Here is a 27,942-nt window from a genome sequence, read left to right as displayed (position 1 = left end):
CTGACAAACTATGTGTTCCTACTTGTGGTTATTTGTGCTTTCATACATAAATTACCCTCCATAAGAAACTACTGGTCAATTGATGAAGATTTGGGTATATCTTTCATTAAAAATGCAGTGTCAAGGGGCTGGGATTATGGCTCAGTAGTACAGTGATCATCTAGCATGTGCGAGGCCCTGGGTTCGATCCACAGCACCACATAAAAATAAATAAACTAACTACTTCTAAAAAATAAATATTTAAAAACTTTTTTTAAAAAGTCCAGAAATCATTTAAAGAAGATGAAAAGATCATATACTTTTCAACAATAATGAATGGCAAGAGAACACTGAAGATAATGGTCTTAAAATTCATCTTCTAATAAATATGATTTAAAAGTCATGCATGAGGTCTGGAGATATAACTCAGCAATAGAGCATCTTCCTAGTATGTACAAAGCCCTGGGTTCAATCCCCAGTACCAAAAAAAAAAAAAAAAGAGTCATGCATGAAAGTAACTATTTTGAAGTATGCCTGACAGTGGATAAAATGATGTCAGATATTCCAAACACAATTCACTCAAACAATTTATAGGAGGTAAGTCCATAAGATTTGGTTATAATTTCTAAACACTGCAGTTATTGGGATATTGCTATAACATTAACTTGTACTGTGAAAAAGTGCTCAAAAAAGACCCAACAATGATCTTTTGCTTGGAAATAAGGGTGTTCTGCTGGAGGTATAGCTCAGTGATAGAATGCTTACCAAGCATGAGGTTGTGGATTTAGGTCCCCAGAAGCCACCAAAAACAAACAAACAAAAAGCCCACACAAGCAACTTCCATCAATATAAAGAGAAGAATAATTTTCTTAGCATGCATAAATAGAACACGTATGAGAAGATAGTTGCTTACATGGCAGTAATGTCCTTACACACTTAAATATCACCTAGAGAAGACCTAAGTTTTACTTTCCAAAATGGAAATTAACTCATTCTTCAATCTCTAAGCCTCAAAAAGAAACTTATTAACAGCAAAGAAATAGTAACAAAGAACAAATAAGAATGGCTATATAGACTGGGGTTGTAGCTCAGTGGCAGAGCACTTGCCTAGCATGTGAGGCACTGGGTTCAATCACATAAAAATAAATGTTTTTTTTTTTTTTCTCTTTAAAACAATCTAGTGTTAAAAAAGAAAAAATGGCTACAAAGATATCTAATTAAGATTCCATCAACAATACAAGGACATTAGAGAAAAATGCTTTGGTTTACTTCCTGAAGTCTATTTGATGACTTAAATATTTATGTTAGGCAAAGAACAAAAGAAAACAGATGGATACAATAATGGAAGAAATTTATTTAAACCTGAAACCACTGTACAAATTAAAAATACTAAAAATTAAAAAACCAGGACACTTAAAAATATGTTAAAGATTATATTGAGAAAACTAAACCAGCTCCCCCTAGACAGATATGCATGTGAGGCTTCCACATATCAGCACCTATGAAGAATCCTTTAACCAATACAAATGAAGCCCAACTATCAAATCTTGGCTTTGATGACTTTTTTTTTTTTTTAAGCAAAGTAGACAGTCATCACTGGATTTGTGATCCTGACACTGATTTTATTAGCAGAATTATTAATAATAGCTTTAAGACATCAAGTATACAAGGAACTAAGCAACTGTTCCATGTTGACAAATAGTACTTCTTATTCTCTTCAGAATAATACATAAAATGGATAAACTCAGAAAGATAAAATTGTTAGTATTAAGATTTCAACTCTTGTCACATTTTTTCCAACACTTGTCACTAGTTACCACTGTTCCAAAGACAAAAGGATCCTTAATGAGAGAACACTGGCACAAAAGGATATAAACTTTCATGCCATGTTTTCTTGGCTTCAATGTGAACAATCAAAGTAATCTATGTCTTGCAGACAACAGAAACATTCACTATTTGATACAGCTCAAGTTCATAAATTTTAATATACTTCAAATGGCACATGATTTTTTTCATACATATTAAAGATATTAGCAGTGCTTGAAAATATGCTTAACGTGAGCCTTAAACCCCCATCTGCTTACCTCAGGCTGCATTAAGAAAGAATCCTGCATGTGATCACGAACCTCCTTCAGGAAGCTTGGATGGCTACCTACCTAAAAAAAGATTTTAAAAGGCTTTACAAATACATATAAAGACTGCTAGACTAGATGGTAAATGAGAAATTTATAAGTTTCTTCTCAATTGTGACTTATAATCTCATTCCAACTCTAAAAAATGTGTATCAGTCTTATTCAAAGTGGCTATCCAACTTACAAGAATTATCAAATAATTTAATTCCTAGAAAAACTGATAATAAGAATATAATAATGGAGTAAGAAATTAAATATAAACACTTGAATTTGACACCTCTAATTGAGAAATATTTCTCTTAGATGGCTTAAGTGTATTCCAAGATCTTTTTAAAACATGCTAACTTATAATGAAATCTCAGTTTTCTAAAGTAAGTAACCTGGAGATTACAATTTTCATCATTTGCAAAATGGGTTGTTTGGGAAAACCTCTTTAAAACACATATGACAACTTCTAATACATAATGCAAATTTAAATCCTTATTCTTACAGAAAATAAGGAAGAATGCAGGTTCCCTGCTTTCCATGAAAGCTAAAACACTATGGTAGAAAAGGGAAACTATTAAAAGCAAGTCATAAGTCATACAGTTTCCATTTCCAGGTTCTACATTACTAATTAAATATATCAGAATATTCCAGAAACCAACTGAACAATGAAGACATAAATAAACAACAAAGGCAGCCAAATTAAATGCTAGAGACAAAGGTCAAAGATGGAAAATAAGATTATCATGTAATTTTAGTTTCCAGGCTGTAGGAAAAGAAAATTCACTGGTGCTTCTCATGGAGTGGTCTCCCAACCTGTCAAATTGGGTTCCTTTATAAGTAAAAATGTATGCAGATTCCTATTTATTTATGAATTATGAACATATAACATATGATGATAAAATATATGCAAACAATATTCTAAAGAATAAAAGATGGAATTCTATTTTTAAATAATTTTTATTTTAATTAATGATGGGGATAGGGGTTATAGTTAGGTAGTAGAGCATATACTTAGCATGCACAAGGCTCAGGGATCAATTTCCAGCACCAAAATGATGATGATGATGATGATGATGATGATGAAGAAGAAGAGGAAGATAGTACAGAATTTTTCTGTATCTACTAGAATAATTTGGTAATCATTGGAAGCCAGAACTCCCACACCCACTTAAAAATAATAAGAAGCTACCCAATCTTCTATGCTGGAACTTTGTCAACAAAAGATTTAAATAAAGATACAGACCCCCCCCCAAAAAAAAGAAAACCCAAAATGTTCCAAGTTTTAATCAAAACTCACTTATACCCAAAACTAGAAAACCACAATTTAAATTTAAAAATACAATAGACACCAACACCAAAAGTACACTGATTTTAGAATTACGTAACAAAGATTTTAAAGCAATCATCATAAAATCTATCAATAACCAAAACACACACACTTGAAAACAAATAAAATAACAGAAAATGTCAGCAAATAGAGAATATAAAGAAGAACAGTTAACAAACAGTGAACTGGAAAACAGAATAAAAGAAATAATCCCATTTGAACAACAGAGGGGAAAAAAACTGGGTAGGGGAGGAAGAGGTGGGGGGAGAGGAAAACAGGAGGAAGAAACTGAAGGGGCAAGAAAAGGAGGAAAGGACTAGAAAAGTCTACAAAAGAAAATATCTCAAACTAGGCAAAAGACATAAATACACAGATAGAAGAAGCCAAGCAAACTAGAAGTGATAAACACAAAGAATACCAAGATATATCATAAACTGCCGAAAACCAAAGACAAAGAGAACGTTTTGAAACCAGCAAAAGAAATAACACACCTATAGAAAAAATATAATTGGAATGGCAGCCTAGAGAAATGGAAAACATGGACAATAGCCATGTTACTAAAACATCTGTTATTAAAATGGTATATGAAGGTTGGGGATAAAGCTCAGTGTGGTAGAGGGCTTGCTACCTAGCATGCAAGAGGCCCTGGATTTGATCCCAAGCACTGCAAAGAAAAAAAGGAAAAAAGCAAAAACACCACACAATAGTGTGGAAAGAGAACATGAATTTAGAATCGAAGCAATAGAAAAAGTTGAGAAAGATTTACATAGAAATATGATGTAATATACAACCAAAGTAGCATCTCAAATCCCTGGGCAAAAGGTTAAGTAATTTTTACTTAATTATGTTCAATCAAGGAGAGACATTTTGAAGCAGTTAAAATTACCCATAACTCAACTATATTCCATAATGAATTTCAAATGTGTTCAAGATTCAAATATTAAAAATGAAGATTCCATACAATATCAAGAAAGAACCTCACTACACATTAATGCCATTTACTTTAAGTTTATAAATAAGTCAACCTATGATGTCAGAAGTCAAAGACAGTGGGCCCACTACTTTTGAAAAGAGAAAAGGGGATAATAAAGAAAGAGTTGAAAGGGTTAAAACTAAATATTCTGTCTTCTTGAAATAAAACATGAAAAGCACAGGTCTGATTTTTATAACACTATGATACAAGGATTAATATATTCCCCAACTTTACATGTGATGAAAAAAGACACAGGGAGGTTAAGTAATTTCCATAGACCACACACTTGTCAACAAGCGGGACCATAATTTTAACCTAGGTCAAGTAACTTTAAAGTCAGCACACTTAACAAACTTTCCAGGTGTCAGAAGTTAAATGCAACATTATCAACAACATTAAACAGTATGGTTAACCTTGGGGATTATAGTTTGATCCTTTCCCCTATTATATGGTCTTCCTTATGTACAAGAATTGGAAGAATGCCACTGTAGGAAAGTTAATGGTATGAAGGCAGTAACTATGTCTGCTTCCTATCTCAGAATATTACACCGAGCATCCAGTGCAGCGTCTGGAACACAGTGACTGGTGAATAGTATCACAGACAAATTATAGATTTACTTTTTACATTATACATTCAATATAATGGAAAAAAATTAAAGAGATCAAATAGCAAAAGATACAAACAGTTCACAATAAAGATAGCTCTGAAATAAAAAAAAAAAACTGCTATCGTTCCTAGTAAATGTAAATTAAAATTACACTGAAGATACCATTTTCAATCAGAATAAAATGTTAATATTCCCTGTTGGTGAGTTTATGAAAAACATATTGCAGGGCTGGGGGTTGTGGCTCAGTGGTAGAGTGCTTGCCTAGGACACATGAGGCACTGGGTTCGATTCCCAGCACCACATCAAAAATAAATAAATGAATAAAGGTGTTGTGTCCATCTACAACTAAAAATATTAAAAAAAAAATTGTGATTGTGTGTGTGTGTGTATGGGTGTGTGTGTGTGACATATATATATATAGATATATAGATATATACACACACACTAATGTGTATACACATACATACACATATTTCCATACAATAGATGGGAAAAATATCCCATATGTTACTGAAAAGAAAGCAAACTGGTAGACTCCGACAGAGGGGTTAAAATATCTAAAAAACTTGGGCTGGGGTTGTGGCTAAGTGGTTGAGCAGTTGTCTAGCATGTGTGAGGTACTTGGTTCAATTATTAGCACCAAAAATAAATATTTTTTTTAAAAAGGCCCATCAACAACTAAAAATTTATATATATAAAACAAACTGACATTTACCAATCAGTCTTTCTTCTAAGAATCTACCTTCAATTCATACATTTTCAAATGCAAAGAAAAGTAGATACCATGTTATCCATCATCCACTATTTGTAACAGGAAAAGACTGAACATAACTCAAATACCATCAACAACAAACTGATTGAACAAACAACCAGGTATTATCTTACATATGATCAATCAAAGCTCTTAGGGGTGAAGAAAAATGTATTTACTTAATTTAAAAAAATAAGAAACATAACATTAAAATTAAAAATATTTAGAAAAGAAGCACAGGAACCACAATTTGCTGTAAAAACACTCCCACTATGGCCACCTAAGGCTACCAACATGGAATTGGAAAGAGATATACACAGAAGCACACAGTTCTATATAATATTTCCATTATACAAATATATTGAATAGTACAAAACCTTAAAAGCACAGATAATACTAAAATGGAATAAAATTAGAAGAAAATGTAAGTTGACTATTTTTAGTATTACTAAGGACTGAAATATGTGTGGTCCCCTTCATACCCACATAATTCCTATCTTAAAACCCAAAACTCCAATATCTTAGAGACAGGAACTTTAGGAAGGTAATTAAAGTTAAACAAGGTCATAAGGATGGGCCCTAATTCAATAGGACTGGTATCCATTCAAGAAAAGTCACCAGAAGGCTCTCTCTCTCTGTCTCCAAATAAGGAAGAGGCCTCAAACTGATGAAGAAAGCAATTATGATATCATCTCTTTTTTTTTTAAACATTTTTTAGTCATATATGGACACAATATCTTTATTTTGTTTGTTTTTATGTGGAGCTAAGGATTGAACCCAGTGCCTCACGTGTACGAGGCAGGAGTTCTGCCACTGAGTCACAACCCCAGCCCATATGATACCATTTTGATAACGTCTTTCAGCCTCCAGAACTGTGAGAATACAAAATACTATAAACTCACCCCATCTGGGGTATTTTGTCATGGCACCCCTAACACTAATACAAATAATTATCTATTAAGTTTCTATAATTTTTAATAATGGACTCAAAAAATTCCTATAAATAACCATGCTGCTATAAAAAAGAATGAGGAAGAACTACCTATGTTATTGATAGTAATTGATTTCCAAGATACACTATGAAGTGAAAAACGGAAGCCGAGAATATACATATACTAAGTTATCTTTTCTACAATAGAAATATTCTAACAATGAATTATGTATTTCCTTAATTTTTTTAAAAAAAGTAAGAAACATAACATTAAAATTAAAAATATTTAGAAAAGAAGCACAGGAACCAAGAGGAGAAAATAAAATTGAAATCTAAATTTCTCTGGAGTATATCTTTTTATGTACATTTTACTTTTAACCCCCACCACACACACATACATATACACACACAAATTCAAAAATAAACTAAAAACTTTAATATTCAAGTAAAAACAAGATAATCATTCCTACGATAAGCTTTAACAATTTCAAAATTCATACTTCTAACCTCTTTCCAACTCCACAAAAGAAATTCAAAAGAGAAACCCGGCATGATAGTACACCCTGTAATTATAGGTTCTCAGAGACTGAAGCAGGAGTATACCAAGTTCCAGGCCAGCCTGGGCAATATGTTGAGACCCTGTGTCAAAATAAAAACTAACATAGCTGGGGCTGTAGCACAGTACTACCCTGGGTTCAATCACCAGTACTGCAAAAAATTTAAAAAGAGTAATCATACTGCTGACTGGAGTTGTAGCTCAATGGTAGAGGGCTTGCCTGCATGTTTGAGGCACTGGTTCAACTCTCAGCACCACATGCAGATAGATAGATAGACAGATAGATAGATAGATAGATAGATAGATAGATAGATAGATAGATAGATTAGATAGATAGATAGATAGATAGATAAAAGTCTACTGACAGCCAAAAAAACTTTTTTTAAAGAAGAGTAATCATACTAACATTTACCATTATAAATAAAATCATAAGTTTATTTATAATAATCTATTTGTATTTTTGGCATCAATTTGAGGCAGACTGTCATCATGATGACACAATAGTGGAATTAAGTGAGATTCCAAGATATATCTGGTTAACAAATGTAACAACACTATAGCACTTTCAATACATTACAATGAATACCCAATTTTTAATAGTATATGAATTACCTGTTTGTATTCACTGACACAACTTTGACAGCAAAATCTTTTCTGCTGACCATCAATCACCAGAACATTATTTCCAGCACCTTTACTGGGCAAATATTCTCCACACTGTTCACAGCAATTCATTATTAGACCATTGGCCATTCTGTATCTATTAAAGCAGTGGTCACTGCACAGTTTATGAGTCATATTTTTAAAGCTAACTTCATGGCGAATCTGAAAGAAAAACAATAAACAGAATTTTAAAAAACAAACTCGTAAACCTTGGTCATGTTCCTGGAGCAATGTTTGTCAGGTTCCTACCCTGAAAATTTAATTTGCACCCCCCAACTCCCAATTCTCTATGGTACTCTTTAGAAGGGATTCACTATGCTCAGGCCACAATTAAGTGCCAATAAAATGATGACTGTAGTGCAGCAAATTAGTATGTCCCTTATCTTACATTATCATCCATTTTGTTTGTGTTTGTGTGGCAAGAGCAACTAAAATGTATTAATTTAGCAGGAATTACAAATACAGTACAGTTTTGTTGCCTATAGTCCTCATGTTGAATGTTTTTAGCAGACTGAGGTCTCTGAAAACTGTGAATGCCAAATAAAAATTTCTTCTTCCTCAAAAAAAAAAAAAAAAAAAAACTCGTAGGCAGGCACAGTGGCACATGCCTGTAATCCCAGGGACACAGGAGGCCTGAAACGGGAAGATCAAAAGTTCAAAGCCAGCCTCAGCCTTGGTGAGGCACTAAGCAACTCAGTGAGACTCTGTCTCTAAATAAAATACAAAATAGGGCTGAGGATGTGGCTCGGTGGTGGAATGCCTCTGAGTTCAATCCCTAGTACCCTTCCCTGCCCCAAAAAAGCATACTCGTGTTCAAGTAACTAAATAATAAGATGATCCAACAGAAAAAAAAGATGACCCAATAAGGCTTGTTTGGGGAAAAGGAAAAATAAAATGCATTTCTTTAAAACTATTTTTACATGCCCAAGAACACACATATAGCACTGAAGAAGAGAAATCCCACCAGTAACATCACTATAAACTTTTCTAGACGTATATTAAAATAACAGAAAATAACCAAGATTGGATAGTGTTGATACTAACAAACATAGTAGGAAATTTCAAGTGACTCCAAAAGAATTGCTCTAAAAAAGGGAGGAGAGAGAGAACCAATTATTATGAATAATTCAAATGAGAAATGTATCCACAGTTTTCTTTTTATTTAGTATCATAATTAACAATATTAATTTACGAAAAAATATTTCCTTCCAGTTGGGGAAGAGGGCACATACTTTAATCCCAGTTATTTAGGAGTCTGAGTTGGAGGATTCCCTGAGCTCAAGCTCAAGACCAGCGTGGGCAATAGTGAGACCAGTATCAAAACACAGAAAATATTCTTCCATTTTCACTTCCCAGCAAAAGTATTTACTGTCTTTCCTGTATAGTCAGACAATTTGTTTAACTAAACATGTTACTAGACCAAAACAAAATAATCAACCACAATACTTATTTTTGTCTGTGACTGCTCCCAATCTCAGGAAAAAAAATAGGCAAGTAACATAATTTTTCCAAAGTCAGCACCTTATTGAAGAATGGGATTCTTAGATAATATACTCAATCTCAAGGAAATATACAGTTGATTTTTTAAAAGCTATATAATAGCTACTGGAGTTTAAAATAGTCCCAGCTAAAGTATAAAGTATAAAAATACAAACCTCTGTTAGTTTACCACAGATTGTACATCTTGATTTATTTAGAGTTCCTTTAGTAGGATTCTGTTTGTCTTCATAAAGAGACAAACAAGATGTACTACAGAATTCCTGGAAGGACTCACTTGAATCTACTTGAGCAACAATGGTTCCTTTCATCGTAGTTATATCTCTGAAAAATAAAAGGTACAACTTAAAGTCAAATTCCATTAGAAAACTGATGTTTTCATTTCCATAGATTGAATCACAGAAATCAAACAACTTTTGTATCCAGGAAATCACTTTTACTACTTATAAATTCTTGGCAATAAAATTTGAAAAGTGAAAACATCTTATACTATTAAATTCTTGCTACTGTGCAATTTTCTCCAAATTTAGTAGCAAGGCATTTAGATATTGGAAATAATAAAAGTGGCTATTAATTCCATGGAATTAATGTCAAGGACTAATTTATTGAGACTTAAGTTTATATATACTTATTGAATTATCCTCCCATGGGTAAGTAGAAAACATGAGACAGGAATATGACATATATTCAAGAGAAGTAACTGCAATCTTTTTTGCTTAAAGGCACAACCCCATTCTCCAAATAATGTTATCTACCATTCTACATAGCTCTCCCACTGCAATTAGAAATATTAGGAAATAACATTATCGATGAACCTTCCTTTAAAAGGAGGAAAATCTGAATTCCAAAACCCTCCACTGTAGTATTTAAACCTACTTACTATAAAGAAATATAAAAACTATAAATTAATTGTTTCCATATTTGAAGTTATTAAACATGTACTGAGCACTGAACCCTTTTCCAGAGTTCCAAGATCTAAAAATAGTATCACAGTCTTAGGCTGCACTAAGAAATGTCAATGTGGCTTTACCTTGTATATAATATACCATATTACAGTTATCTTTAATTAGTAAAGCTAGTTTAAAAAGGGAGGAGAGGATCCTGTCTTTCCTAGGCTAACAAAAATCTAGTACCTGAATCCAAAAACTATGATGATTAATGTGTTCAAAAGAAACACATATAAAACCCAAAGGTTTATAGATTTTTATTAATCTCAATCTAAATATACTATAAAATTTGACCCATTTTAATACAGAACTGTTCACACGTTTAGCTTATTTTTTGGGGGGGCGGGGGGAGTGGGGTACTGGGGATTAAATCCAGAGGTACTTTACCAATAAGCCATATCCCTAGCCCTTTTGTTTTTTGAGACAGGATTTCATTAAATTGCTTAGGGCCTCACTAAGTTGCTACGATTGGACTTGAAATTTTGATCATCCTGCCTCAGCTTCACTGGGATTATAGACATGCACCACCGCACAACAGCTTGCTTAACATTTTTATCTGCCAAAAGGAGCTAAATTCTTATAATTAATAATGTATTCAGTGGCAGAGTACTTACTTAGCCTGTGTGAGGCCCTAGGTTTGATCCCCAGTACCACAAAACCAAACACACAAAAATTTCAAAATAATGTAAATAACCATGTATGTTTACAAATTCCAGGAGTCCAAGTAATAAACTGTATTTATAAGCCACCTGGGCTTGATGGAGAAATTTCCAAAGCTGTTACAAATCTGAGCTTGATTTAAGATTCAAAGTAGCTTACCAATTCTTAAAACATAGCAATTCACCTTCAAGACTCACTGAAAATTTTCTTAAAATTTTACACCATCAATATTCAACCACATAGAATTGTGCTGAAAGATAAACCTTACTTTTTACACATAACACAGAGTTTCTTTGGAGCAGGCTTGTGGGAGAAGGAAGAAAGGCAGGTAGTAGAACAAAAGAGATGAGCTGATCCTTTTCGTTGATAAGCTGTCTGTCCCTTCTGTAAAGGTTTTTTGCAGTTTGCACAAGTAACTTTAACTGGTTTAGTGGGTTGCTGCTGGGCAGAAGGCTGAAAAATCTGTTTAGGAAGTGAGGCCACTGGTGATAAAGAATCCACCCCTGGTTGTTTCTGATTACGGGGAAATGATGCTGACTGGGAGATCCAAGAATCTGAAAAACAAAATGCACAAGGATGATTAATAAAATAGGTGTTTATACATATTGAAATTTACATCAGAAAAATAGTTTTGACTTCCTATTGTATACAAGTTTAAATGTTAATGAAGCAACCATCAAGTCTGACTCTTATGAACAATGCTTAGTATTCTTGAAAACTGCTAGTAATTTTAAGTGTTTCAACAACAACAAAGTATGTTAGGTAACATGTTCTTTAATTAGTTCAACTTCACCACTCCACAATGTACACATATTTCAAAACATGATGTAAATGCTAAAAAATATAATAATTTTTGTCATTTACAAAAGACTAGTTCATATTCCAGCTCCATTACTTGTAAAATTGTGATGCTAGTTAAATTATGTGTCTCACTCTTCTCTAAAATGGAAATGGTACCAACCTCATACAAATGGTAAATAGTAAAAGAGATAATACATGAAATAAAGCATAATGACCAGCATAGAGGAAGCACTAAAACAAATATTCATTAGTTATTAGGAAGGAAGTATTCATGTATTTGTGGAATGTTACTTTAAATAAAGAAAATATAATGAAATTTTAATCAAACAGGACCTTTAACAAATGAAACACAGGTCTGACAAGGCTTATATAATTATTTTCAAATATTTCTTTTGAGATGGGGGCAGGCCTTGACTTGATCGCCTGGCCCCAAGCAATCCACCTCAGCCTTCCAAGTGCTGGGATTACAACTATGCACCAACACACCCAGTTTCCAAACATCTTTATAAGAACAGTTTTGCCACACATTTAGTTTCATGACCTCTAAATATAGCACAAAATCTCAGAAGTTAGAGGATTAACACAGAAATTTTGGAGTTAAGCTTATGTATAATGACCAATCCAACAACAAATTACAACTACAAAGGTTCAACAGAGAACTGAGTTATGTGCAACTAATAATACTAGATGAATGAATTAGTCAATTCATTAAAAATCATTCAATTTTCTCTTTCGTGCTAACCTTCTTTAGTACTCTGAAGGAAGTCTCCAGCTTGCCACACTAGGTCCTGTTCCAAATCCCTGTCATAACACAACCAATACTATAACCTATCTTCAGTTCGAAAATGTTAAGCTATCAATTCTAATTGCTACTATTTTGATCTCTCAAATTCTTCCCTTCTCATTCTTTCTGAATTTTGAACTTCCATACATACATACAAGCTGTACTTTCATAAGAAATACAAACATAAAAAGAGCTTGAAGACACTCCAACCCATTCCATCAACCTAATAGTTTCAAGCGACTACACACTGCCATTCAGATTTTAAGTCTACAACAACCCTCCAAAAAAAAAAAACCACTTTTATTCAGAGTAAACAAGTACATTCTGGAATCCCAAGACTATCTTGCTACAATCAAGGTAACTGACTAATTTTAACAAACAGGCAAAAGTACTCATCAACAGAAGAAAAACAAGCAATAAAAGAATGGGGAATTCCATGTTTACAAAGAAATCAAGGCCTTCAATCAAAAATTACGCTTTAGTGCATGCTGGAATTTTGCACGCTTATCTTTTAATACATACCTTAAAAAGTTTACTTAAACTTAAGGGTATCTACTCCCTTGATTTTGGAAAAAATGGCATTTTCGGTTTTTTCAGTTTAGCTGTAAGCCCTGTATAAATAATAAAATGGCTTCCTTTATCTACATTTTAGCCTTTACATCTCCCCTACTTTCACATTTTCACCTCCTCCAGCAATAAAAAACAATTTTTAAAAAAGAAGGAACATAAAAAAAAAAAAAAAAAAAGAAGGAACATAATCTTTGTCTAACCCCTCCATTCCACACAGAGACAAAAAGGAATAGCAGATAAATTTGTCCAAGTCACAATTTGTCCAAGAATCAGTACAAATAGCAAAGATTTTATAACTCTTAATTTATTATTCTCTATTAGGAATAAAAACAGCCTATAAATGCAAGAGCAAGAAATATATTTGTATACATTTTTCTCATGAGTATTTCCTTATATAAGAGTTTGAGCAATGCTGGGCACAGTGGCGCACACCTGTAATCCCAGAGGCTCAGGAGGCTGAGGTTCAAAGTCACCTCAGCAACTTAGTGAGGCTCTAAGCAACTTATTGAGACCCTATCTCTAAATAAAAAATAAAAAGGGCTAGGGATGTGGTCAATAGTAAAGCATCCCTGGGTTCAATCCCTGGTACCAAGGGAGAAAGAAAAAATGAGTTTGAGTAAATAGGAACACAATTCTATTTTTCTTTTAAACATAATTTTAGTTGTAGATGGACACAATACCTTTATTTTATTTATTTATGTATTTATTTATTTAGTGGTGCTGAGGATAGAACCCAGTGCCTCACACGTGCCAGGCAAGTACTCTATGTCTGAGCCACAACCCCAACCCATGAATACAATCCTTATGATGATATTGGTCCCTTTTACCCAACAATATTCCTAAAGAAAGAAATATCCCAAGATACATGTATAAGAATATTCTTGCTGGGCATGGTTGACACACCTGTAACTACTGGGAGACTGAGGCAGTTGGATCACAAGTTCAAAGCCAATCTCAGCAACTTAGCAAGGCCCTAAGCAACTTAACAAGACCCTGCCTTTAAATAAAATAAAAAAGGGCTGGAGATGTGGCTCAGTGGTAAAACACCCCTAAGTTCAATTTCTGGTATCAACAACAAAAAAATCTGCCAGCCTTCAAAAATGAAAATAATTAGCAAAATGCTAATTAAAGTTAAAATTAGGCAGTCAAAAATAAATATAAGGACTAATCAAGTTGTATAAATATGTGCAATCAATAGCCCCTAACAATGGTTTAAAAAAATTAATGAGGAGGAGGATATGTGTTTGACTTTCTCCAAAAGTTAAGACAGGAAATAAAACTTTAGCCAAATCTTTAAAAAACATGAATAATAAAAACACAGAGAAAATAGAACCAAATCTAAATGCAACTTATCACACAATTGTTCTTTAAGGGTGTTCTTAATCCTTCTGTTGCCTAATTTTACATATTAAGTCATTAGTAAAAATTATTAGCAAACAATACATAACAAAGTTTCTAGCAAATAATACATATTAAGATGCCAAAGGCAAAGGGTATTATAATCTTTTAAGCATAAATCACTGATTAATTTTCTAATCTGCAAAAAAATACTTGACATGGTTTTACAACTCTTATTAGTTAAAATTTCAAACTTAAAAGAACAGAATTAACATATTTTACATGAAGAATCTAAACAAGGTAGTACCAATTACAATAATAAAAAAAAATTAGACAAAAATTTTAATTCATTTACATGAGGTAGAATATCACTCACTGCTTACCAGGATTATGATGAGTTGCAGATTCTCCATTCTGAAATACATCTCCTGCCACATTCATTCTACCAGGATTAAAAGGTCCTACTCCAGTCTTGGTCTGTGAAGTTAAAGATGGGGTGTATGTTTGTATATTAACACCAAAATTACTTGTCTGCAGTCCGTTAGAGACATCTCCCAAGTTGGTATTCTGCAGTGATGTTACATGTGTAATCATTAAGTTCATATCTCTCCCGTCAGTATTTTCTAATTGGCCATCATTCACAGAGCTTACACCTGTTTCTAAGGTGGTAACATTAGCAATTTGAATTTCAGAGTCAGGTTCTGTGGTGATACCACTATTACCCATTCCTGAATTTACCTTACTTCTTGAAAAACTGGAAGTAGAGAAATCCACATCATTGGTTCTATTTTTAGTCTCAGAAGGTCTCCGTTCTATAAAATTGGAGGAATTTTTTTCTTGCCCTTGATTTGTTTCCATGTCCTCTTCGTCATCGATGACAATTGTCTCACTTACACTTCCCTTCTGAGAAGCCAACTCTTTTGAGGAAGAAATAATTTTGGAATCATTTCCTTGTAATTCTTCATTTTTTGATGAAGTAAATGTTATGTTTCTTTGATCAGTTACCACTGGTGCAGAAGGTGGGGGAGGTTGTACAGGTTCAATAAAAACAACATCATCGTCGTCTTCCACTGATGAGTTTTGAAATTTATTAGATCTAGACACTAAAGGATTGGGTGGACCACTAAATGAATTTCCTACATTTGTGAGACCAGTTGCCATGGCCGTACTTCCCAATAAAACAGGAGTCTGCTCAGTCAGTTCTAATGCTCCCACTGAACTTGTGTCCATGCCAAAGAACCTGTTGGAAAAATAATAAAAACATCAGACTGTGACCTTAGTTATTAAACTAAAACCAATTTTTTGGTGGGGGGCAGAGGAATTACTGAGGTGAACCCAGGGGTACTTTAACAATGAGCTACATCCCTCTTTTTGGGGTAGGGTACCAAGGATTGAATACAGGGGGCATTTAACCACTGAGCCACATTCCCAGCCCTTTTTTAGATTTAATTTTGAAACAGAGTCTCACTAAATTGCTGAGGCTCTCCCCATTGGGATTACAGGAGAGTGTCACCATGTCCAGCAGGAAATCTTTTTTTTTTTTCTTTGTTTTGGTGGGAAGGAAGTACTGGGGATTGAACTTGAAAGCACTTCCACCACTGAAACACATCCTCAGCCCTATTTTGTATTTTAGAGACAGGGTCTCACTGAATTGCTTAGAGCATCACTTTTGCTCAGTCTAGCTTTGAACTCCCAATCCTCCTGCCTGAGCTTCCTGAGCTGCCTGGGATTACAGGAGTGCCCACCACACCTGGCTCTAAAACCATTTTTTAAAGGTACTTGCCCTCCCCCCACCCCCCACCAGCCTCAGTTTGGGGACTGAACCCAAGAGGACTCTATTACTATATCCAGCCCTTTTTAAATTTGGGGACAAGGTCTCACTAAATTGACAAGGCTGGCCTTGAATATTTGATCCTTTGCCTCAGCCTACCAAGTAGTTGGGATTATAGGCATGCACCACCACACCTGATTTATCTTCTTTTTTTTTTTAAAACAATACTTTTATTTATTTATCTTTATGTGGTGCTGAGGACCGAACCCAGTGCTTCACCCATGCTAGGTGAGTGCTCTACCGCTGAGTCACAACCCCAGCCCCTCGATTATCTTCTTTATAAGTGAAAATGCTCACAGAATGATCCATTCTGTGATCTTCTCAATTAGCCATTTCATATAGCTTACGTGTCAACTTCTACAGGAAAACAAAACAAACTATCTAATTTTCTGTAACCATGTGTTAAGTCCTACCACTACTATCTCCTTTCCAGGGTACACATTTACTCTATATCAACTTATTACTGAAAATGTAGGTAAATCATTCCACAAATTAGACAGGGAAAACAACCAAAAACTAACAATAAAAATAATCCTTCAATACACATCTATCCCATTTATCCAATGAATAAAATATGATCTAATTCCTCACTTCCCTTATCTCATCATCTTTTAATTCCTTTTTCTTGTATTCCTTAGCTCCCATGTAACTGCACAGAACAATCTTTCTGAAAATTTGAAATTTCTGACTAATAGATGATGAGGTATTAAAAATTGTTAACTAAATGTCATAGCATTTTTCCTACTTTATGGACCACATAATTTATCACAAATTTTTAAGCAACCTTTTTTCTTTTCTAATAATGCTGGGGATTGACGCTAAATTTAAAATTTTTAAAAGCAAAATGATAACAGAAGTTTGATGATCAGAGAAACAACTCTTTAAGCAAATGACATTTACAGTGAAATCTGAAATAGCAAGAAGAATCGAACTATGGGAAAACCAGGCAAAAAAAAAAAAAGTTCCTGCAAGATGAAAAGAGAATAAGGTTGCCCGATTCAAGCAAAAAAAAATTGCTATTGTTCGGATATTGAATGCCCCCCAAAGCCCATGTGTTAAAGCCTTGGTCCCCAGTCCCTAGTACTATTAGAGGTGGTGGAACCTTTAGAAAAATGGAGCCTATTAAAGTCATTGGGGGCCCATGTGTTGAAGCCTTGGTCCCCAGTCCCTAGCACTATTGGGAGGTGGTGGAACCTTTAAAAAAAAAAAAAGGAGCCTATTAAAGTCAATGGGGTACACCCTTGAAGGAGACGCTAGAATACAGGCCCTTCCTTGCTCTTTTTTCACCTCTCAGGCACCAAGAAGTGAGCGGCTTCCTCTGCTCCACTTTCCCACCATGATATGCCTCATTCATCATGGACGCCCCCCCAAAAAAATGGTCCGACCATGGACTGAAACCTCCAAAACCATGAGCCAAAAGAAAACTTCTTCTCTTTTGAAATTGATTTATCTCAGTATTTGTTATAGTAAGAGAAAGATAACTAACAAGAGTAAAGCCAATGTTGCTACAACTAACTAGGAGGGGAACTGGGCACACGCCTGTAATCCCAGTGGCTGGGGAGGCTGAGACCGGAGGATATTGAATTCAAAGCCAGTCCCAGCAAAAGGGAAGCACTAATCAACTCAAGTGAGACCCTGTCTCTAAATAAAATACAAAAAAGGGTTGGAGATGTGGCTCAGTGGTTAAATGGTTAAATGACTCTGGTACCAAAAAAAAAAAAAAAAAAAACTAGGAGGGGAAAAAGACGAAAGGAGGCACAGAAATAAGCAAAGAACAATTCACCACAGCAAACAAGCTGATTCATAATTACATTCAACAGATTAACAGAGCACCTATTATGTATCAGACTGTTTTAGGTACCTGGGGAAAAGCTGGTAAATAAAACAAGTAAATATCCCTGGCCTCAGAAAACATGGCAGATGTGGGGGCACTCAGGTGTGGTGGCACGCCCCTCTAATCCTAACAGCTCAGGAGGCTGAGGAAGTAGGTTCACCAAGTTTGAGGCCAGCTTCAGCAACTTAGCAAGGCCCTGTCTCAAAAAAAAAAAAAGGTCAGGAGCTGGGTATGTGGCTCAGAGGTTAAGCACCCTTGGGTTCAATTCCTGGCACCAAAAACAAAACATAGAATTCTAAAATAAATGTTTGCATTTTACTGTAGCAGGAAACATAGCCAACATCTATTGCTTAAAATAGGTTACTGAGCCAAGCGTGATGGTGAACACCTATAATCCCAGTAGCTCAGGAGGCTGAGGAAGGAGGAATGTGAATTCAAAGCAGACTCAGCAATTTAGCAAGGCCCTAAGCAACTTGGTGAGACCCTGTCTCTAAATAAAATACAGAAAGGGCTGGGTATGTGGCTCAGGGGTTAAGTACCCCTGGGTTCAATCTCTGGTACCCACCCCCCCAAAAAAATAAAAGTTCTCAAAAGTGAAGAAAGCTCCCCAAGACCACAGCCAGGAAGAATAGAGCTCAGGATTTAAATTGTCACAACATGCAATTAAGTATTGAACAATAATATAAGCCAATATGCAGCTCTTTTAAATTTAAAAGATGTAGCCACTCAATGAAACAATAACCAAATCAATATTCAAACCACACAGGCTTCAAAAGGAAGAAATATCAAGCCCAACGGACCTAGCCAAAAAGAGAGTTTTAAAAAATAATAAACTTGTAGTTGACATTCACTTCATAAGGCAGGAAGTATCTTGACCAACACAGCATTTTCAGAAAACTGAGACTTAGCCTAAATCTACAAATATTATGATATGTAGGCTTTTATTGTGTAAGTTATCTGGATCCTTCAATCCTTTCTGTGTTTCAGCATGCCTGAAACAGAATAAACCAATTTCTGGAACAGAAAAGTTATAACTGACCTAATGTTACCCTCTGGTGGCTACTAGGAGAGTTTAGTCTCCTCACAACAGAGACACAGAATAGATCTTTCCTTACCAAACAGTTAATTCTCTACAATTATATACTCAAAACAACATAACTGGGCTGGAGTTGTAGCTCTTTGGAAAGTGCTTGCCTCACACATGTGAGGCACTGGGTTCCAATCCTCAGCACCACATAAAAATAAATAAATAAAACAAAGGTATCATGTCCATCTAACTTAAAAAATTATAAAACAAAACAAAAAACATAACTCTGAAAGGAAAATCAAATCTTGACTGCAAATAAATCTAGTCACTGCTAAATGTCATTGAGAGTATGTCCTAAAACAACAGTCCAATTAAAAGTTGACCATCATTAACCACACAGAATCTACTATATTTAGTCACTTTTCTTTCTTGTGGTGCTAGATATCAAACTCAGGATCTTCAGCATGCTAGGCAAGCACTCTGAGTTACCTCCCCAGCCCTTAGCCACTTTTCTACCTCAATTCAATTCTAATTACCTACTTAACATTGAGCAAATCACTTCTCTGAGCTTTAATTTTCTCCACAGGAGGGAAGAATGGTTTACAGGGCTGTTCTTAGAACTCAAAGAGATAACTGAATGTGAAAGCCACTTAGCACACTCCTAAACAATCACTTATCTCCTGATAATTACCAGGCAACTTTTGCCTGTACCTCAGAATTTCAGTAACTGTCCAATTAATTTTTAGTTTCTTTATAATATTTCATCATCATCGTGCTTTCAAAGTTTTACTTGTTCTTTATTTTGCTTCAATGAGAATCAATTAACACAAAATTGTTCTCATGATACAACAACAAAAAGGTAAGGGTTAAAACAGAAATAGTGACATATTTATGAAAAGAAAATCTGAACACTTGTTGATAAAAGCTTATGAACCTTCAAAGACAAAAATCACAAAGAAAGTACTTCAAAGTGCTTAACATTTATTAATCACTTTCTCACAGCCTATCTAAAAGCTTTGTTGGTACCATAAAAGAATTACAAACGAAGCTAAGGTGAATTCTTCTGTATAGCAAAGAGTATTATTCAATATGTTTGCGGCACTATATTAGAGTTCGGGTCTCTATGATTTTAGTTTAACTTTGGGGGGGCAGGTATCAGGGATTGATCAGGGGCACTTAATCACTGAGCCACATCCCCAGCCCTAGTTTGTATTTTATTTAGAGACAAGGTGTCACGAGTTCCTTAACATCTGACTTTTGCTGAGGCTGGCTTTGTACTTGAGATCCTCCTGCTTCAGCCTCCGGAGCGCCACTAGGATTATAGTAGGCCAGCGCACCCAGTTTAAAAATTCTATTTTTATACACCTTTATTAGCCCTCCTAATAAGAATAAAAATTCCTTAAAAAGGTAGGAATAGACTTATACATAACTAGTAAACCAGAATATACCAAATTTAATGGGAAATACTAAAAGCATTATTATTAAACTCAAGAAAAAGATGACAGATGTGGTGGCACATGCCAATAATCTCAGCTACTCAGGAGGCTTAGGCAGGAGGATCTCAAGTTCAAGGCCAGCCTGGGTAACTTAGTAAAAACAAAAAGGGCTAGTGATGCAGCACAGTGGCAGAGCACTTGACTAGTATGGTGCTAGGTTTGATCCACACAAACCACAAATCCACAAAAACAAAAGAATATCCTTGTCTTTTTTTTAAGTGCTGGGGATAGAACCCAGGGCCTTTGTACATGCTGGGCAAGTTCTCTACCACTTAACTATACAGCCCAGCCCAAAGACTTTCTTTTATTATTACCATACAGCACTATTCTGGAGGTACTTGCAAATGCAAATACTCAAAAAGGAGAATAATATAAAATTTTGAAAGGAAAAACATCATTATGTGAAAATTAAGATTCTTTGTCTCAAGGATCTAAAAGAATTTCCTGGGAAACTAATGAAATAGTTTAATATTAATTATATAAAAAATTAATATGTAAAAATTAACAGAATGGTCAACTGAATATAAAATTGGTTCCATCCAAAGCCAACTAGACTTACTGAACAACCAAACTAAACTTACTTACTATAAGATTAAAAAAGAGAGAGAGAGAATTCAGGAGCCTAAATTTTGAAAGGGAGAAAGCACAGAAGGATGGTTGTAAATGATTTCAAAGGCCTGAAAAAGATAAATCCTGGATCTACACTAACAAAAGTTCTTAAATGACCCAATTACAAATAAACTGAACTTACAGTTAACATTCACTTCTCCAGTATCAAAACTGACATAACAATTTTCAGAGGAATGAGGCAATAGCTCAAAAAATAATCCTGGATAGGTTCAGAAACCAGCCGCATTTTCTTTGCAAAGGAGATGTGCATACCTAAGAAAGCTAAACTAACAGAACTGAGCAAAAGCTACTAGAAAAACAGGTAACTAGATTCCTACCCCATTCAAATAAGTCTAGACATTTAATCATGTGGAAAAGTACAAGACTAACTTTGAACAAGACAATTTCAAATATATAGTTTAGTACTTAACTTCCTATAAATATGGGGTATAAATTGAACCTATACATAGTGCTGATGCTCTGAACTAACTCCTACCTAAAACCCTAGCCACACATATATTCACAGAGGAAACTACTTCTAGTAGTTTCCTACTCTTTTCAGGGAAATAATATGATTTCTATTTAACAAAGACCTCAAGATACCAATAATGGGAACTGCCAAACAAACAAACAAAAAAAAAAAAACTCGGAGATCATCCACAAAGGAGTATAATAATAGTCTAACTAAGGCTCAGCATATCCAAACTACTTGTAGATACCCATTCTTGTGTGTGTGTTTGTGTGTGTGTATATGGTGCTAGGGATTGAACTCAGGGCCTTGTGCATTCAAGGCAAGCACTCTACCAACTGAGCTATATCCCCAGTCCCTAGATATCCATTCTTAGTTATCAACACACAACCAAGGATTACTTAGTAGAAAAAAAACATGAAAGATATATTCACAATGACAACATATGGGATGAAATAAACAGAAAAACTCAACTAAGTGAAAATGATAATAATAGAGGGAAGAAATCTTTTAAGAAAATCATCATTAAGCCCAGCACAGTTATGTATACCTATAATTCCAGCAACTCCAGAGGCTGAATCAGGAGGATTCCAAGTTTAAGGCCAGCCTCAGGCAACAACTTAGTGAGGCCCTAAGCAATGTAGTGAGACCCACTGTTAGCAGTGAGAACCTTTTACCAAAATTTGTGTACTATGCATTTGGATTAGTCAAGAGAAGATATTTCTCTTGGTTTTACCTCTCTGGACAGCAATAACTTCTCCTGTGGCACCAGAAGACTTACTACTGAGACTTGATCCATTTATTAATTTTTATTTTCTCATCCAGACACTTACAGAAATCAGGTCACCACTTCTTCACAGCAATAACAGAAGAGAAATTCCAGTAATCACAAACAAGAAAAAGTCTGTCAAACCAAGAATTCTATATCAAGCAAAAAAATAATAATAATCATCTGCAAAAATAAGGAGAAATTAAGACATTTCCAGATGAGCAAAAGTTGAGGAAGTTCATTTCCTACAGATCTGCCCAATATAAAATACTAGAGAGAGGCTTCCAAGCAAAAAAAGAAAATGCACTGGTGGCACATGCCTGTAATCCCAGATACTCAGGAGGCTGAGGCATTAAGTGAACAAGTTCCAGGCCAACCTAGGCAATTTAGTGAGACCCTGTCTCAAAATAAAAAGGGATGGGGATGTAGATCAGTAGTAGAGTGCTTGCTAGCATCCTCAAAATTCTGGGTTCAATTCCCAGTACTCCCACTCCCCGACAAAAAAGGAAAAACGTAACAGATAATAACTCAATACGATAAAAAGAAATAAAGGATACAAGTGAAGGTAACTACAGAGATCAACTAAAAAGCCAGCTTTAGTGTCCTTCAGGTTATAATTTTTTTTCCCCTAAATGACTTAAAAAGCAAAGACAAAAAAATTATAAATTTATGTTAATGAACACAACATATAATCTGTGACAATAATAAAGAAGAAATGTGTAGCAGTACATACTATTCAAATACAATTGGTATTATTTGTAACATACTGTTATAAATTTAAGACATATACTGTTATAAGTTTAAGACAATCATTTTAATCCCCATGATAACCACTAAAGAAAATAATTTTAAGACACAGAAGGGGAACCATGATGGTATAACAACAACAAAAAATTAACACAAGAAGACAGTAAGAGGCAATGAGAAGTATGACATTAAAAAAAAAGAGACACAGCTAAATCCTTATCAATATTTAGCATAAATGTAAATAGAGCAAATTCTCCCCTATATAAAACAGAGATGGCCCACTGAATTTAAAAAAAAAAATGTTATATTCATATACTGTCTTCAAGAGATTCACTTTAAAGCCAAAGAAGTTGAAAATATAAAAGATGAAAAGGATGTTATATGCAAATATTAACTAAATGAGAACACTAGACAAAACAAAGTTTAAACTAAAAAAACGATAGGAGACAACACTATATGTTGATAAAAGATTCATTCCAGCAAGAAGATTTTAGACAATTTTAGACAAAGATTTTAGAACAATTTTAGACATACAGACATTCACCTAACAATTGAGCCTGAAAATACATGGAAGCAAAATTAAAAGGAGAAATGACAATTTTATGAAAATAATTGGAGATTCCAATATGCCACTTTTTTTTTTTTTTTTTTTTTTTTGGTATCAGGGAGTAAACTCAGGGGCACTTAACCACTGAGCACAGCTCCATCCCTATTTTGTATTTTATTTGGAGACAAGGTTTACACTGAGTTGCTTAGGGCCTCCCTAAATTGCAGAGGCTGGTTTTGAACTCTGGATCCTCCTGCCTCGGCCTCCTGAGTCACTGGGATTATAAATGTGCACCACAACACCCAGCTCAATATACACTTTCAATAGTAGACAAACAACCAGGCAGAAGATCAGTAAGGAAATAGGATTTGAACAACAGACATATATTCAGCACTCTACAATAGCAAAATACACATTCTTCAAAAAGTGCACATGGGCCGGGCGTGGTGGCGCACACCTGTAATCCCAACAGCTCAGGAGGCTGAGGAAGGAGGATCACGCATTCAAAGCCAGCCTCAGTAATTTAGCAAGGCCATAAGCAACTCAGCAAGACCCTGTCTCTAAATAAAATATTTAAATGGGCTGGGGATGTGGCTAAATTGTTAAATTCTCCTGGGTTCAATCCCCAGTACCCCCCCCCCCAAAAAAGTGCACATGGTACATTCACCAGAATAGACCATATGTTACCCACAAAACAAGTCCTCATAAGTTTAAAAGGAACAAAATGATACTGGGTATCTTCTCAAATCACAATGGAATAGCAGGGGAAAAAAAAAACAGAAAACTCACAAAAACATGGAAATTAAACAACAAACTCTTAAAAAAAAAAAATGGACCAGAGAAGAAATCACAAAGGAAATGAGGAAATACTTCAAGATGAATGAAAACAAAAACATGATACAGAATGATAAAGTAAAATCAGGGATCAGCATGAAACTAAGTCAGGGGAGGAGGTTAACAAGAGCTGGAGGTCTAGAAACCAGAGGGCTTATTCATGAATACATACTGTGGGAAAACACTTCAACAATTGTTCAAAAAACTCATACATGAATTAATATATATCCCATCAATTTCACTCCTAGGTACATACCAAAAAAAAAAAAAAAACTGAAAACAAGGACTCAAATGGATACCTGTAAACCAATGATCAGAGCAGCATTTTTCACACTGGCCCCAAAGAATTAGAAAATCCCTAGTCTCCATTAACAAATAAACAAAACAAAATGACGGTGATCTATGTATCAATTAAATAGTACTCAGCCATAAAAATCAATGAAATTCTGACATATATAACATGGAACCTTGAAAACATTATGCTAAGTTAAATAAGCCAGAAACACAAGGATGAGTACTAAATGATTTCACTTATGGGGTACTTATAATAGGCAAATTCATAAAGACAAAGATAGAATAGAGGTTACCAGGGGCTAGGAAAAGGAGAGACTGTAATGAGTAGTTTTTCTTTGGGGTGACAAAAAAATTTCTAGAAAACAGACAATGATTTTTGCCAAACACTGTGAATGTACTTAATGAAGCTGAACTGCATACATTTAAAAGTGGTAACTGTGTATGTGCGCACGAACGCACACTCAATACTAGAAATCAAACTCAGGGCCTTTAGCATGCTACATAAATGCTCTACCACAGAGCTATATTCCCAGTCTTTTTTATTTTGATACTGGTTCAAAATTCCCCAGGCTAGCCTCAAACTTGTGATCCTCCTGCTTTAGTCTCCCAAGGCATGTGGCACTAAAAATGATATATCTTTTTCCCTTTTTATTGGCACATTATAATTATATATAACAGTGGGATTTGTTATAATATATTCATACATGTGAAAAATAAAACAGTATAAATTTGATCAATTTCATTCCCTAGTACCTCCCCTTCCCCCCCCCGCCCACCTCCTCCTGATCCCCTTCTTCTATTCTACTGGTCTCCCTTCTATTTTTTTTTTAATTTGTTCTAATTAGTTATGTGCAACAGTAGAATGCATTTTGACACAATGTACACAAATGAAGCACAACTTCTCATTCCTCTGGCTGTACATGGTACAGAGTCACACCAATTGTGTAATAATATAGTATACAGGGTAATATATACTATATATCTCATTCTACCATCCTTCCCATCCCCACAGCCCCAACCATCCCTTCACTACCCTCAGCACAATCCAAAGTTCTTTCATTCTTCCCTATCCCCCCACCATCACCACTATGAATCAGCATTCACTTATCAGAGAAAACATTGGACTTTGTTTTTTGGGGACTGGCTTTTTTAGGATTCAGCATGATGTTTCCTAGTTCTAGCCATTTACCTGAAAATGCCATAATTTCAAAAAATGATAAGTTTTATATTAGTATATAATACTGGATTTTTAAAAAAAAAAAAAAAATAAGAAACAAAAACCAAAGACAACTACATAGGGGAGGGAGGAATACTACAAACATAATAATTGAGTTAATGAAATAAAAACTAAAGAAACCTGTTTCTCCTATACTGTCACTTAACAATCAACACAAAATCTGTGACCAAATGTCTGGTGGAATCAGGGTTCCACACACCATTGGCAACCCTCTGATTCAGTGTACTATATACCCAGAGATAGCATCAGATCTCATAGGTCAAGGGGAGACTCAGTCCCCAAAACTGCCACCCACCACTTTAGATGCCAATAACAAGCTGTATGGGGCTGGGGATGTGGCTCAAGCGGTAGCGTGCTCGCCTGGAATGCGTGCGGCCCGGGTTCGATCCTCAGCACCACATACAAACAAAGATGTTGTGTCCGCCGAAAAACTAAAAAATAAATATTAAAATTCTCTCTCTCTTTAAAAAAAAAAAAAACAAGCTGTAGGTTTGACTTACTTGTACATCTGACTGACTAGCTATAAATTGTAGTTGCCACCATCCCCTCCTCAGGTGTGACTAATTTTCTAGAGAAACTCACAGATCTCAAGACAACACTTTACTTACATTTATCAGTTTATTCTGAAGAATATTACAAAACATACAGATGAAGGGTTGCACAGGGCAAGGCATGCAGAAAGAGCATAGAGATTCCACACTGGCACTGGAGTGGCAAACCCAGAAGGTCTATAGATCCTTTGGGGGTTTTATGAAATCTTCATTAAGTAGTTGTGACTGATTAAATTACTGACCATTGCTGATCAACTTAACCTTCATCCCTCTTTCCCCTCTCAAGATGGGGGAGAATGGGGCTGAAAAGTCTAAAGATGCCTTGGTCTTTCCAGTGACCAGCACCACCCTGAAGCTACCCCTAGGGACTTCCAACCACTAGTCAACTCCTTAGTGTATCAAAAAAAAAAAAAAAAAATCTTTTGGAAGATTCCATGAGGTGTATGCCAAGAAAACAAAGATCCAAACACATATATTTCATAATATAACAATAATCAACTGCAAAACAAAAAAAAAATTAAATATAATAGCAAAAAAAGAAAAAAGAAAGAAAGAAATATTACTTGGGAGGCTGAGGCAGGAGGACTGCAAGTTCAAAGCCAGCCTCAGCAACTTAGCAAAACCCTGTTTCAAAATAAAAGGGCTGAAAATGGTAAAGCACCCCTGGGTTAAATCCCCAGTACAAAGGTAAAAAAGGGTAAAATCAAAAGATTTAAAGAACCTAAATGATTCTGTTTTGTTTTTTTTATTTTAAAGATAGTCTTGCTTATATGCCCAGGCTGGCCTCAAACTCACAATCTTCTTACAGACTTGCACCATCTCAACCAGCTAAGTGATTATTAACAACTAGTAAAATTAATGATGACAAAGACAAAGAAATACAATGAAGGTTTGGAAACAATGAAGAAACTGGAAATATGAGAATATGGAACAATCTCATATACAAATTTAGTTCAAACAACATGGTACAAAACAATGGATAAACAAATATATAAACACTATCTCTGGATAAATACCCAAGAAAAGAACAGAGGTTGGTCTCTAGGACACAGAACTGTGTGGATGAACCAGAGGGAAGGTAAGTCTTCCTCACAAGGTTTCACTGAATTTAGATTAATCTGGAGAAAAAAAATTAATGATTTTACATTATTACTGCCTTTCCATTCATACACATGCATATCCTTTCATTCAG

General features: G+C 34.8%; 1 protein-coding gene across 2 annotated transcripts in view; it reads right to left on the bottom strand.

Annotated features, from left to right (window-relative positions):
- Zmym2 (zinc finger MYM-type containing 2) overlaps window positions 1-27,942 on the bottom strand; it is a 69,312-nt gene that overhangs the window by 35,207 nt on the left and 6,163 nt on the right. The window contains exons 2-7 of one of the 2 annotated variants that reach the window (XM_058580613.1): window positions 15,244-15,745; window positions 14,889-14,982; window positions 11,281-11,566; window positions 9,564-9,729; window positions 7,858-8,070; window positions 2,064-2,135 (exon numbers count right to left, since the gene is read on the bottom strand). In XM_058580613.1, coding sequence (XP_058436596.1) covers window positions 2,064-2,135; window positions 7,858-8,070; window positions 9,564-9,729; window positions 11,281-11,566; window positions 14,889-14,982; window positions 15,244-15,735 — 1,323 coding nt within the window. In that variant the 5' untranslated portion in view covers window positions 15,736-15,745. Of the gene's footprint in view, window positions 1-2,063; window positions 2,136-7,857; window positions 8,071-9,563; window positions 9,730-11,280; window positions 11,567-14,888; window positions 14,983-15,243; window positions 15,746-27,942 lie in introns of those variants that run through there. The other variant, XM_046447616.2, reaches the window with a different exon arrangement.

The sequence above is a fragment of the Marmota monax genome, unplaced genomic scaffold, assembly GCF_021218885.2.
Source record: "Marmota monax isolate L192 unplaced genomic scaffold, Marmota_monax_Labrador192_F-V1.1 WCK01_AAM20220418_F8-fsc00043, whole genome shotgun sequence".
In the NCBI taxonomy this organism is placed as follows: Eukaryota; Metazoa; Chordata; class Mammalia; order Rodentia; family Sciuridae; genus Marmota; species Marmota monax.
This window is presented reverse-complemented; position numbering and strand designations above follow the sequence as displayed.